The sequence below is a fragment of the Camelus dromedarius genome, chromosome 2, assembly GCF_036321535.1.
Source record: "Camelus dromedarius isolate mCamDro1 chromosome 2, mCamDro1.pat, whole genome shotgun sequence".
In the NCBI taxonomy this organism is placed as follows: Eukaryota; Metazoa; Chordata; class Mammalia; order Artiodactyla; family Camelidae; genus Camelus; species Camelus dromedarius.
The window spans coordinates 112,941,713-112,954,561 of NC_087437.1; the positions used below are offsets into that span (position 1 = coordinate 112,941,713).

At 38.0% G+C, this 12,849-nt stretch overlaps 2 protein-coding genes across 3 annotated transcripts in view; both read left to right on the forward strand.

Annotated features, from left to right (window-relative positions):
• SLC5A3 (solute carrier family 5 member 3) overlaps nucleotides 1-12,706 on the forward strand; it is a 34,047-nt gene extending 21,341 nt beyond the window's left edge. For both annotated transcript variants that reach the window (XM_031459278.2, XM_064475653.1), the window contains exon 2: nucleotides 769-12,706. In XM_031459278.2, the coding sequence (XP_031315138.1) occupies nucleotides 1,108-3,264 (2,157 nt within the window). In that variant the 5' untranslated portion in view covers nucleotides 769-1,107 and the 3' untranslated portion in view covers nucleotides 3,265-12,706. The remainder of the gene's footprint in view (nucleotides 1-768) is intronic.
• Nucleotides 1-12,849, forward strand: part of MRPS6 (mitochondrial ribosomal protein S6) — a 63,982-nt gene that overhangs the window by 21,679 nt on the left and 29,454 nt on the right. The gene's annotated exons all lie outside the window — the stretch shown is intronic.

Sequence of the window (12,849 nt, forward strand, 5' to 3'; positions counted from 1 at the left end):
GGCTGATGAAAAGGAAAGGAAGGAAGTTACTTTCTTTAACACTAAAAAATCTTTTTTTCAATGTCTTACTTCAAGCTAATAGAATAAAATTTTAGGATTGTTTATAAGTTGTATGTTCCTAGTTTTTTTGTGTTGAATCTCGTTTCCCTTTAGGCCAAGAGTCATTTCACAATTTCTAGGTTGCTGTACAATGACTAACACAGATGGACATTTGTAGTAGGAATTTAGGAAAATTTTGTAGCAGTGGTCTGCATAGACCAAGTGATAACTTGGTGTTGTGTTTGGGGGTAAATGATAACACCTGAGAATACCACTGTCCTGGTATCTATCCAGGCCCCTAACTGGCTATAAAGTGCATTACTCTTAGGAGTCACAGTACTTGAAGATTCGTTTTGGTGCCCTTATTATGAATGATTAGTGTCGCCGCTCCCTTTTCCCACCCCCAGTCTGAGACTACCACAGTAAGACAAGAAAGGGCAATGTCATGGTGGGTTCTTAGTTGCTAGAGAAGTTAGGCCACTTAGTTAGGAGGTTGATGAATTTTTGTTCTTAGTTAAAAATATTAAGTATTCTCACTGACTTTAAGTATCAGATGTGATGGTATAGATTGCTCTTTCCTGTGGAACTAAAGTACGTATGTTTTTAAATTTTTTTTCTTTTTATAAAGAATGTCTTGTTGCGCCGTTTTGCTAGACTGAAAGTTTCCTCATCGCCTGGTGAGCCCCTCCGCTAATTCAATCTTTGTCTTTTGTCTTTGCTGCCTTGCAGGGTTGGTACAGTAGGCTTCACTAGACTTAGCTGCAACTCAGAATTTCTCCTCCAGCACCTGAGTAAATGCTGATGGTCTTGTGGAGAGTGGATTAAGAGTACGAGCTAAGTTCTCAATCCCAATTAAGAAGCGGAGGAAAATTTAAACTGTCTCCTTCAAAGTTTATCACAACCACCACCATCAAGACAGCAAACCAAAGGACAAAGACTTTGACCTGCTGTGTCACTCTGTATAGTCCGGTTCACGTATGGTTTACGGACTTGACTGGGGTTACTAATGAGTAAATAAAAAGTTGGACACTTCTGTCATTGGACACTTTTATTCACAAAGTTTCCAAAATGAGGGCTGTGCTGGAGACGGCAGACATTGCCATAGTGGCCCTGTATTTTATCCTGGTCATGTGCATTGGTTTTTTTGCCATGTGGAAATCTAATAGAAGCACCGTGAGTGGATACTTCCTGGCGGGGCGCTCTATGACCTGGGTAGCAATTGGTGCCTCTCTGTTTGTGAGCAATATTGGGAGTGAGCACTTCATTGGTCTGGCAGGATCTGGAGCTGCAAGTGGATTTGCAGTGGGCGCATGGGAATTCAATGCCTTACTGCTTTTGCAACTTCTGGGATGGGTTTTTATCCCGATTTACATCCGGTCAGGGGTATACACCATGCCTGAATACTTGTCCAAGCGATTTGGTGGCCATAGGATTCAGGTATATTTTGCAGCCTTGTCTCTGATTCTCTATATCTTCACCAAGCTCTCAGTGGATTTGTATTCGGGTGCCCTCTTTATCCAGGAGTCTTTGGGTTGGAACCTTTATGTGTCTGTCATCCTGCTCATTGGCATGACTGCTTTGCTGACTGTCACCGGAGGCCTTGTTGCAGTAATCTACACAGACACTCTGCAGGCTCTGCTCATGATCGTGGGGGCACTCACACTTATGATTATTAGCATGATGGAGATTGGCGGGTTTGAGGAAGTTAAGAGAAGGTACATGTTGGCTTCACCCAATGTCACCTCCATCTTGTTGACGTACAACCTTTCCAACACAAATTCTTGTAATGTCCACCCTAAGAAAGATGCACTGAAAATGTTGCGGAATCCAACAGATGAAGATGTTCCTTGGCCTGGATTCATTCTTGGACAGACCCCAGCTTCAGTATGGTACTGGTGTGCTGACCAAGTCATCGTGCAAAGGGTCCTAGCGGCTAAAAACATTGCTCATGCCAAAGGCTCTACTCTAATGGCTGGCTTCTTGAAGCTTCTGCCAATGTTTATCATAGTTGTCCCAGGAATGATTTCCAGGATACTGTTTGCTGATGATATAGCTTGCATCAACCCAGAGCACTGCATGCAAGTGTGTGGAAGCAGAGCTGGGTGCTCTAATATTGCTTACCCACGTCTGGTGATGAAGCTGGTTCCTGTGGGCCTCCGGGGCTTAATGATGGCGGTGATGATTGCAGCTCTGATGAGTGACTTGGACTCTATCTTTAACAGTGCCAGTACCATATTCACCCTCGATGTGTACAAACTCATACGCAAAAGCGCAAGCTCCCGAGAACTAATGATTGTGGGGAGGATATTTGTAGCTTTTATGGTGGTGATCAGCATTGCGTGGGTGCCCATCATCGTGGAGATGCAAGGAGGCCAGATGTACCTTTATATTCAGGAGGTAGCAGATTACCTGACGCCCCCAGTTGCGGCCCTGTTCCTTCTGGCGATTTTCTGGAAGCGCTGCAATGAACAAGGGGCTTTCTATGGTGGAATGGCTGGCTTTATTCTTGGAGCAGTCCGTTTGACACTGGCCTTTGCCTACCGTGCCCCAGAATGTGACCAACCTGATAACAGGCCAGGCTTCATCAAAGACATCCATTACATGTATGTGGCCACAGCATTGTTTTGGGTCACAGGACTTATTACTGTAATTGTTAGCCTTCTCACACCACCTCCCACGAAGGAACAGATTCGTACCACCACCTTTTGGTCTAAGAAGATCCTGGTGACGAAGGAGAGCTGCTCCCCGAAAGACGAACCATACAAAATGCAAGAGAAGAGCATTCTGAGATGCAGTGAGAATAGTGAGGCCATCAACAATGTCATTCCCAATGGGAAATCTGAAGATAGTATTAAGGGCCTGCAGCCTGAAGATGTTAATTTGTTGGTGACTTGCAGAGAGGAGGGCAACCCAGTGGCTTCCTTAGGTCATTCAGAAGCGGAAACACCAGTTGATGCTTATTCCAATGGGCAAGCAGCTCTCATGGGTGAGAAAGAAAGAAAGAAAGAAACAGAGGATGGAGGCCGGTACTGGAAGTTCATAGATTGGTTCTGTGGCTTTAAGAGTAAGAGCCTCAGCAAGAGGAGTCTCAGAGACCTGATGGAGGAGGAGGCTGTTTGTTTACAAATGTTGGAAGAACCTCCACAAGTTAAACTAATACTAAATATTGGACTTTTTGCTGTGTGTTCCCTTGGAATTTTCATGTTTGTTTATTTTTCCTTATGAACTTTAAAGGATATGATGAGACACTAACTTAAAGAAAATACTGGTCTTTGAAAAAAAAAACACCTTATGTAACTGTTGCATCTCTCAGGCATTGTTTACGCTGTAGGTTTTAGCCAAATTTTACTTAGCAGAAAATCATCTATTTGCAAGACTTTATTTTCCCAGAGATGGATGAAAGTAAAATTTCAGCTTAAATGAAGTAAAACTTGTTTAACAGACTGAATTGTGCACATGTGGTTTAAAATTTTTCATACCAAAGTAAGGAGAGACCAATTATTCTCATAGATCACTTAGAGCAGAATATATGCTAAGATGTCATGAATAAGGTATACTGTCTGCACTGCCAAATCTTGGTAGACCTTCTTACCCTGAAGTAGAAGACTTGCTCATTTTGAAGTTTTTTCTGTCTCTATAATCCCTACTATCATTAAAAACAAAAAAAGTGAATTTGTAGACATTGTATAATCAATTATGTACTGAAAATCTAACTTGTGCTTGTGGGGAACTTGTTTCAGGACAAGTTAGTTTGCCAGGTTTATTTTGTTAGCATGAGCCTATGGATTCGGAATGCTGAAAGAAAAGAAGAATGTTTTCCTGTAGCTATTCTTGTACCACCAGTGTATAGAATGTTGGGAAACAGTTTTGTTCTGGTTATTTTGTTTTTCTTTTTTCTTTGAAGTTTAAGTGAACCATACCCAAATGACCACCAAGTCTGTCTTTATAAAGTTATGTGTCATGACTGTATTGTGAAATGATTATGGGGGAGAAAATGAAGTAAGCGTTGCTGATGACCCCCAAATTTAAAATACTGACCAAATTAAGATTGTTTATATAGTTTGGGAATTAGCAGCCCCTAAGCAGTGTTCAGGCAGCTTAAGCTGAACAGGTGATTACTCATACTCCATTAATTCTCTAGCTTTGTTCTTGTCATTGGTAACATACTTACATACTTTACTAGCCAGGTACTTTCCCAAGTGGATCCATTTGGAAGATGTGTACAGAAATTTGAAGAAAAATTAACGCTGCCCTTTGGCTGGGTTGCCCTACTTAATTGTATCATGATATATTGAGGTTGAGTTTTTAGAGTGAAAATTTAATTTTAAGATCATATTGTATCCTTGATGAGTTATTTTTCCCTAATTTACTTTTTTTCAAAAGGCTTGCCATCTGTACACAGCCTCTACATTTTTGTTTAAAAACCTAGTGACATAGAACATGAGGATATTTCAGTGCAAACTGGCCATTAGTAGCAGAAAACTCAAGAGTGCATGCTTTGCCATTGGTAGCTTGTCAGATGGTCTTTCTGTAGAATGGATAGTATGTTCAGAAGGTGCCATGAACAAGAACTTCTGGGTTTAGTAGTGTGTCTTGTGGAGATTACAGGACTTGTGTAATTGTAAGACCCTCTGTCTTGACATGGCTTGGTACCCAGTTGCAGCCTTTGTGGATGAGAGTCTGTTTTTCACAGACTGATTCCCCTTTGTGAGGACAGGGTACGTACAAAAGATGTTTGAGAAAAGCGCAACAGATATGTAGTTCTTTGTGTGTGCTCTTCACTGTCCTTCTTCCTCCATGACAGATGAAGGAAACTATTTGTGTATCTACTTTCTTTGACTTTTCCATAATCTCTGATATTTTTTTAAATTGCATGATTTTATTAATCTTGTATTCTTTAGGGAAAATTATTACTTTTTTAGATACTTTTGTAGATTTTGAATCAAAACTCAGTCCTAATGACTTTACATTTTTTTTGTATTCTGTAAACTAGTTTCATTATGATAGACTTGATTTGTCCAAAGTTGATTTTAGAAATTATCAGGTAGCATAATGTCTTCCCATCTCCAGGAGGCTTTCTGATGGACTGAGTCTGTATATGAAAAAAAATTAAAAATTCATATATGAATAGCATGATTTCTGAGAGCTTAGAGTGAGTGCCTTGTAGAATTTTTTTTCTCAGTTTCATTCTTAAGGTTTATAAGCTGGGGGCCAAATAAATAGGGACCATCCTTTTCTTGTGTGGAGGCTGAAGCTGTGACATATCCAAGGCTACAAGGTTATTGGGAAGAGCAGAAAATCAGGTGTCCAAATCTGGACTCCTGGTTTGTCCTCTTCTTTTCTCAAAGGAACTGTCCTTCCTTTGAGACAACCTTTGGTATTTGGGGAAATAATAGGATCTTAGACTTTTCAAATTGGCGTTAAGTTATAGGAATTAAAATTTCCTTTGACTCTGAACACATTGCTGTGTAACTCAACAGGGAGAATTGACATAATGACTGGGCAGCTTTCTTACCCCTTCTATTAAAAGCATAAAAAAGTAGGTGGTGTTTAAGTGGATTTTCCCCCCCTTTATTTAATGTTGAGCCCTAATAGTTTGGAGCGCTAGCGTCCCCCTGCCTTCTCTCTGCTCTTGTTTAGTATGATGCATAAAATACGTCATCTCATGTCTATTTGTGTGTATATAGCATTAGGTCAAGTTTAGAGCACTAATGTTTGTAAATAAGGAATGATTATTAGCATATCCATTAGGATTGTTTATTCTTGCCAGTATAAACATCACTTTATTTAGACTGAAGTCCCTGAAGCTTGCCCTTTTACTGCTTTCCAGTAATAGATAATGTGCTTGAATAAGTATGTGAATTCCTGATTGCAACTTAATTTCAGGGGACCATTCTGAAGTCCGTGTTTCATAAGAATGATTGTTCATGGAGTGATACATGATCTGTCTTAAAGCTAGCAAAGTAGTGATACTTTACATCAATAAATGGGTCCTAGATGATGACATTGATATCTAGACATTAACATGTATATATTTACATATTGGCTCAAGTTAAGGTTCAGAATTGGCTAAGAATAATATTGATGAAAAGAGTCAAAATGAAGTGGGGACACTGGTGTTCAGAAGTGGAGAAATACATTCTTACCTGCTGTTAGTGGTATCCCCAGGACTTAAATTTTTGTCCTGTTAGGCAATCTTTGTCCTAAGAACTGATGAGAAGAGATTATTACCCTGACATGCAGAATGATTATTGATTCCTTTGTGGGACCTTTAATTTCCCTGTTCATGTAGAATATTTTGTCCTCCCACCCTGGGATAGTAAGTGCTTTTGAAACGGCTGAGCCAATCTTTCCTCCCAGCCTTTCTTTCATGGTGAGGTTATCACTCTTATCTTCAGGTTGGAGAAGCATCAAGCAGTAGGAATGGTGCTGTGTCCTTTGGCCTAAATCCAGCAGATTTGATCCCCAAGGCTTCCTTTTCACTTGGCTCAAAGGATCATTTGTCTTTTTGAATAAAAAAGGCTGGCCAGGGTCACAAAATCCTAGCTCTTAGGAATGGCACTTTAAGTAATTTGCAGGGACCTATCACTTCATGAAACTTCACATTTTGAGAATTGAGTGGGAAGATTGTTACTCAATTCTCTAACCTGAGCCTAAGGCAGAGCTTGAAAGTCCAGGGCAGGGTGGTTAGCCTCTACATTTCTCAGTCCATTGCTGTCTTCCCTGCTTGGGGTGTGTGGATCTTTCCCTTTCTCTTTACATATAATTTAATGCAGCGTATAGGTTATTCTCATTCTTTTGCTACCCTGTAGACTGGCTGTATTATTAGCTACTAAAAGGTTAGACCCATCAATGTTCCCATTTGGCAGTGTTCGGCTTACTTGCTTTTCTAATTTTTTTGGTTTGTTTTTGTTTTTGTATTATGGGGGGCAGTAAATTAGGTTTACTTATTTATTTTTAGAGGAGACACTGGGGATTGAACCCAGGACCTTGTGTATATTAAGCATGCACTCTACCACTTGAGCTAAACTCTCCCCCCTTACTTGCTTTTCTTATACTTTACTCCCTTATATTGTTTTTCTCTGAGGTATTATGGCTGGAAATGACCACGTGGGTATCTAGTAGTTACACCTCACCATTCCCTGAGTTTGGGTTGAGAGATATATAAGTACCAGTCCCGTTAAATTATGTGATTACAGAGACTTGCCAGGACAAAACTGTCCTAAAAAGTCATAAAAACTATTAAGAGAGATACTGAGAAGTACCTGGGTGATACACACTTAACAAGTTGGTAAAGGACAAAATTAGCTTAATATGTGTTAGATGTAGAATCATATTCATTGAACTCTAGAACTTGAAGTATCTTTGCTATCAGCTAGTTTAAACCCCTCCCCGTATAGACTAGGGTACCAATGAATAAGATCCAGCCTGTTAAACCCTGGTTTGATATTAAATATTGTAAAGTATGAGTTTATTAACATATTTGAGGTTAAAATGACAATATTCCATACTGATACTTTAGCTAATAAAATTTCTTATTAGCTAGGTTTTAAATTGCTTAAGTCATTTCAGTGTTGATGTTAGCCTGAGCAGACTTTACAAATACGATATATTCCTATTTGTATGTATGTCCACCTGCTATTCAGAGAGACTGGTCTTCCCCTTTATTTGTCTGCCCTCAAACATTGCTTTAATTATTCACCTGTTCTGTCTTTCAATACTTATCAAATTCCCATTTTGATCTTTTGTCAGCTTAATTCACTTTCAGACTTACTGCCATGGTGTGCGAAAGTGCTGCTTTGCCTCAGTTTTGAAGACTTGGATCCAAATAATGATTCATTAAATATAGTTGTGTTTAAATATACTAAATTTCTATTAGTTTAAACCATTTATTCTCCAGAATTATTTTCTCAGACTTTGTTTTCACTAATGATAAGAGCCCTAATAATTCATTAATATTTTATTCTCAAAACTCCTTTTTCAAAATTAGAGAGGAGGCAACAATAATTAAAATTCACACCAGCCCCTTTGAAATGATGATATCACAGTGCAGAGAGGAATGGAGTTTGTTTTGATGCCAAAAAGCCTTGTTCTCGCAGTAATTAAAGGTAAAAAGTTGGAACTAGTCAGTTGGCATTTAGAGAAATCCTTTGTACTAGTTAGATATGAAGCTGGATTAAGTTACAAAGTGATCTTTTGATTACTACAGTTGGTTAGACTTGGTTGACATAACTCAGGGCTGCAAACCCCTTTGCCTCCATTAAGGTAACTTCTCTTAATTTGGCATGCTTTTTGTCACACTCACCTCTCTTGGAAGAGTAGATAGATATTCAGCTACTTTGACTCCAGAACAGGATTTAGCTAAGGTTCAAAATAATTAATAGGCTTTACTAGTGCTGAGTCCCACACCATTATTCACAGTCATATAAATGTTTTTATTTAAAATTCTCTCCAGAGCTGGGAATTAAGGCTTTAAACTACTGATTCACCTTTAAAGGAATGTTGTGAGAATTGATATAATTTATGTTTCTGTTTCCATCTCAAATCCTTTATAAAAGATAGGATTTAGCTTTTTGTTTTGTGTTAAGCACCCCATTTATCTGATAACTAACAGCCCTAAACATTAGCATTATAGTCTTTTACTCAAAAGTAAACAAAAATGGTTGGTTGTATCTGGATCATTACTCATCTCGTGCACTTTACTTTTTTGGGGAGGACGTAATCTGAGACTGTTGACTTAACCAATAACCTTAATTTATGTAATGACTTTTAAAGTTTGGTTTGGTTACCTAGATTTATAGCATGTTTGAAGAAAGTGATGTGAGAATAAATAAGCAACTGGAGAGCAAGTCAAGACAAAGCACAGTGGTCTCGGTTTCTTGTTAGTGTAGGAGCAGTGGCTTCGCTATCCTCAGAGGAGAAGCACTGTACTGTATGTAATTGTTGCCCGGGATAATGGAGCCCCGCCCCCAGTTCAAAACAGTTTACAGTCAGTGAACTTTATCGATAAGGGAAATACATTTTGCAGTGACTTCAGCAACAGCACAAGTTGATAGTAGATACCAACACCTTTATTGGAGACATGTTTATCTTGGTAAATTCACCTTGTACCCTAGTGCTAGTGCTGCTGGATAAAGGAGTGTTTACTTTTTTAAATTGCCTCTGGACAAACCAGTCTGGATAATTTTTCAATATATCAAAGTAGCTTATACGTCTATAAGTGGAATGTTCCTTAATAGCTTACTTTTTTGTTATAATAGTTGGAAACTGAAACTAAGCTCATTGCTATCTATATTACTGAAATCCCAAATTAGCAAAGGCCATTTTATAGGGTGTTCCATAATATAATCAGCTTCTGAAATTTGTGTTTTGATTAGTGCCTTCCTGTTGCCAATATTGAATATGCTAGTTTACACCTTTCCCTTTCTTGATAGATAACTCTTACTTGTTACAATTTCTCTTTTTAAATTTTGTTATAACTAGTGAAGAAAATACATTTATATTTACATACTTTATATGCAGCCTTTATTTAGGTTCAAGGAAACCAGGTAGTTCTACTTTGTGTTGCAGCTTAAATGTTATTTATTCATCTGTATTTGTTTCTTTTTTATCTTTAATTAAAAGTATAAGGTTGCTTATTCTGTGAGTATGTTTTAACTTTATCATTTTTCCAGTGTAGGTTTGATAGGCATATCTGAGAACATATATGTGACAACCGTTTCACATTCCATGATAAGGAAAAAGCTTAAAGGCCTGTAGAAAGCACAAAACCGTGTTCCCTCATGTGTGTGTCTCCACATGTAGAAAGCACAAGACTAACAGTATTCTCAGTATCCCACAAGTGCCAGGCATAGAAAGCCCACCACGTGTTTGTCTCCGGAGTTGTTAGGCTGAGGACCGCAGTACTAAGATCCCCAGACAGCGAGGTACCCAGGACGGGGGTCCTAAATCCTAAGTGATTCAGTGTGCTAATCCGAGTACATTTGTGTTGCTTTGATGGAGGAGAGAACACCAGTGTCAAGAATGCTGCAGTCATAGTGGGGGGTGACTGGCTATGACGGGGTCTGTGGGCTGGAACTAAAGAAGCAGGAGCAGACTTCGAGGCTTTGGTGGGTGGGACATTGTGACAAGCTCCTGTTTTAAGCTGTAGGGCCATTGGAGTCTGTAGTTGTTTTTTTAATCTTAAATCTTTAGGAAACTTTACCTCTTGTCAGTAGTATCCTGTAAATATGGAGAAATCTCACTTTTTAATAGAGCAAATACTAATCTTTAATCTTTGTGTAAATCTAAACTTAATGAAGTTATTTTTTTCATATGCTTGATTGCCCTTCATTTTTAATAGAGCAGAATTTGATCCAAGCGTACTGAGTATCTAACTAATTGAGACAGATCTGCCGAATGATCTATACTTTGCATTCCACAATGATCGTAAGAGCCTAAAGGATTCGTTTGCCTGTCCCAATACCCACTTCGAGACTAGGTTAGATGAAGTCTGTGAATGTGAGTGCAAAAGAAGGACATAATGTGTTTTCTTGTACTCAGCATTGCCTTTATTTTACTCCCCACTTTTCTTCACCTGTATAGTCCCTGTTTATCAACAAGGAATAAGTGTATCTGTGTCTTGAATTTTGCCCATATGTCGAAAGATAGAACTCTCAAAATGGGAGAGAAGAACCTTTGTTCCCACTCTCCTCTGTTTTGTATATTTATCTTCGTAGGGATAATCAACTCTAATAATATATGGAATGAAGATTATAGCTGGTGTAGACTAATGGGACATGGTTTAGAAGAATTAATCTGAGCACTTGGAGGGAGAGATTCCCCGCTCTAGCAAGAAGTCACCAGGTGTGTACCTACGGCATTCTTTTAGAATGTGAAACCTCAGGCTTTGGCAGGACGAGGGGAGAGGGGAGTACCAGACATGCCGGAAAATGGAGAGGTTTGAGGAACATCTTTGACTTAGCAATATGTGATAAAGCAAAGCCGTGTAACCTGTTAGGCCTGTATAGAATGTGTTCTGTACCTTTAAATGTTGTTTTTAAATTTAAAATAGTTTTTAAGACCTTAAAGAACGCTTTTCAAGATTCCTTTGGCAGAGTATCTTTCATCTATAATTCCACGGAAAATTGCTTTAATTAGTCTAGGTGAAAGTAGTCCTAGTAATGTAAATATGTATAATTAGAATTTTCTAATTTCACTGTGAGATCTCTAACTTGAGTGGCAAACAGATCAACAAAGTCTTTTTGCTCATGGACTTTTCTGTGGGGTTGTTAAAATGCAAAAGCTTTATTTTTTTTAATAATGACATATTACGTTAGTGTCAGATGATGGTGTGGAATCTGTTGCCCTTCTTTCCCCCACCAATATTGCTTTAGTTTATAGATTGCCAACAGAGTTCAGAAATAGAGCGGGGATTTACCCATTCTTTGCTTGGACATCCCGTTTTCTGTTGCTCAGACCTGTGTTGGCAGTCACATATGAACTATGTTATGCTTCTCCGTGCTTCTTCTTCTTTTTTTTTTAATAAGGTGGATATCAAAAATAGTTGCTGTGCAAAAGTTAGTAGTCTTCTTCAAGAAGAAAATCAATTCCTTTTCTAATATCCTGTGAAATTGCTTCATTCATTTCTTTATTTTTAAGCCAAATGTCAGCAGAGTACTGCTGCTTTTATCTAGTAATTTTGATATGTATGTATTAAAGCATTTTTAAAAGATGTCTACATTGAAAAATGTTCCTCCCAGTGTCCTGCCTCTTAAGCTTGTTCAGATGCTCTGTGAGAGACCAGTCTGTGCACTGGGGGTTTGTATTGTGTACATGGATCGTTTTGTCAGTTATGCCTTGTAGACCAAATGTGATTATAAATGAAGTTGTTGCGTTATTGGTGAGTTTTTTGAATTGTAAACTAATTTCTGGTGTACTCTTCATTGTCCACGGCTTTTTTTTTTTTTTTAAGGTTTGATCAGGTCCATCTCATTGTACAATGTTTTAGTTGCAAGCAGAAAGTAGAATATAAACCAAGTTACTTCCATATTGAAAGGAGTACAGTTGAAATTGTAGATTTAAGATTGTTAACCATACGTGACAATTCTAACTTGACTATTCTAACCTATTGTATACAACCTGATTTTTAAAATTGTAGACATGTATGATCTTGGTTTAATGTGTTTTTAAAAGTGTTATTGTTTAAAAAATGAAAAAAAAATGAAGCAAATCTGCTAAAGAGCTGTCAGTTTTCATTACTGACTCTGTAAAATACACTGTTCTTTGTGTACTGTGTGTTATTTTGCCAGCTGCTGCATTAGCCTTTACAAGTATTTGGAAACTTAAGATGAACTACATTTCTTGCAAAGTATATTCCTTTCTGTGGTATTTTGTCCTGTAATTGAAGTATAGTTAATTATTTTATGGAAATGTTAGCACTTCTGTACCAACTTTGAATAAAAGGAAAAATTTACATTTCTGTGACTAAGTATTTTCAGTATGAACACGTCTACCCTCAAGAGATTGTATCTGTTTCTTTTCTCTCATCTCATGAATAGTTCCAATGAGAACCCTGCTGATTATTGTTATTTACCTTGGTTAACATGGACTAGCAGGTAATGACTGAGAATTGAGTTGTATATATAACATTGATAAATAAAAATATCCTTAAGTTTTTTCACTTCTACTTTTGAAATAATTTCAAATTGTAGGAAAGTTGTAAGAATAGTATGAACCCAGAAATCACCTTCACCCAGATTCATGGTAGTTAACAGTTTGTCATGTTGGCTTTGGCATTCTCTCTTATCAGATGCTTTCCTGAGCCATTTG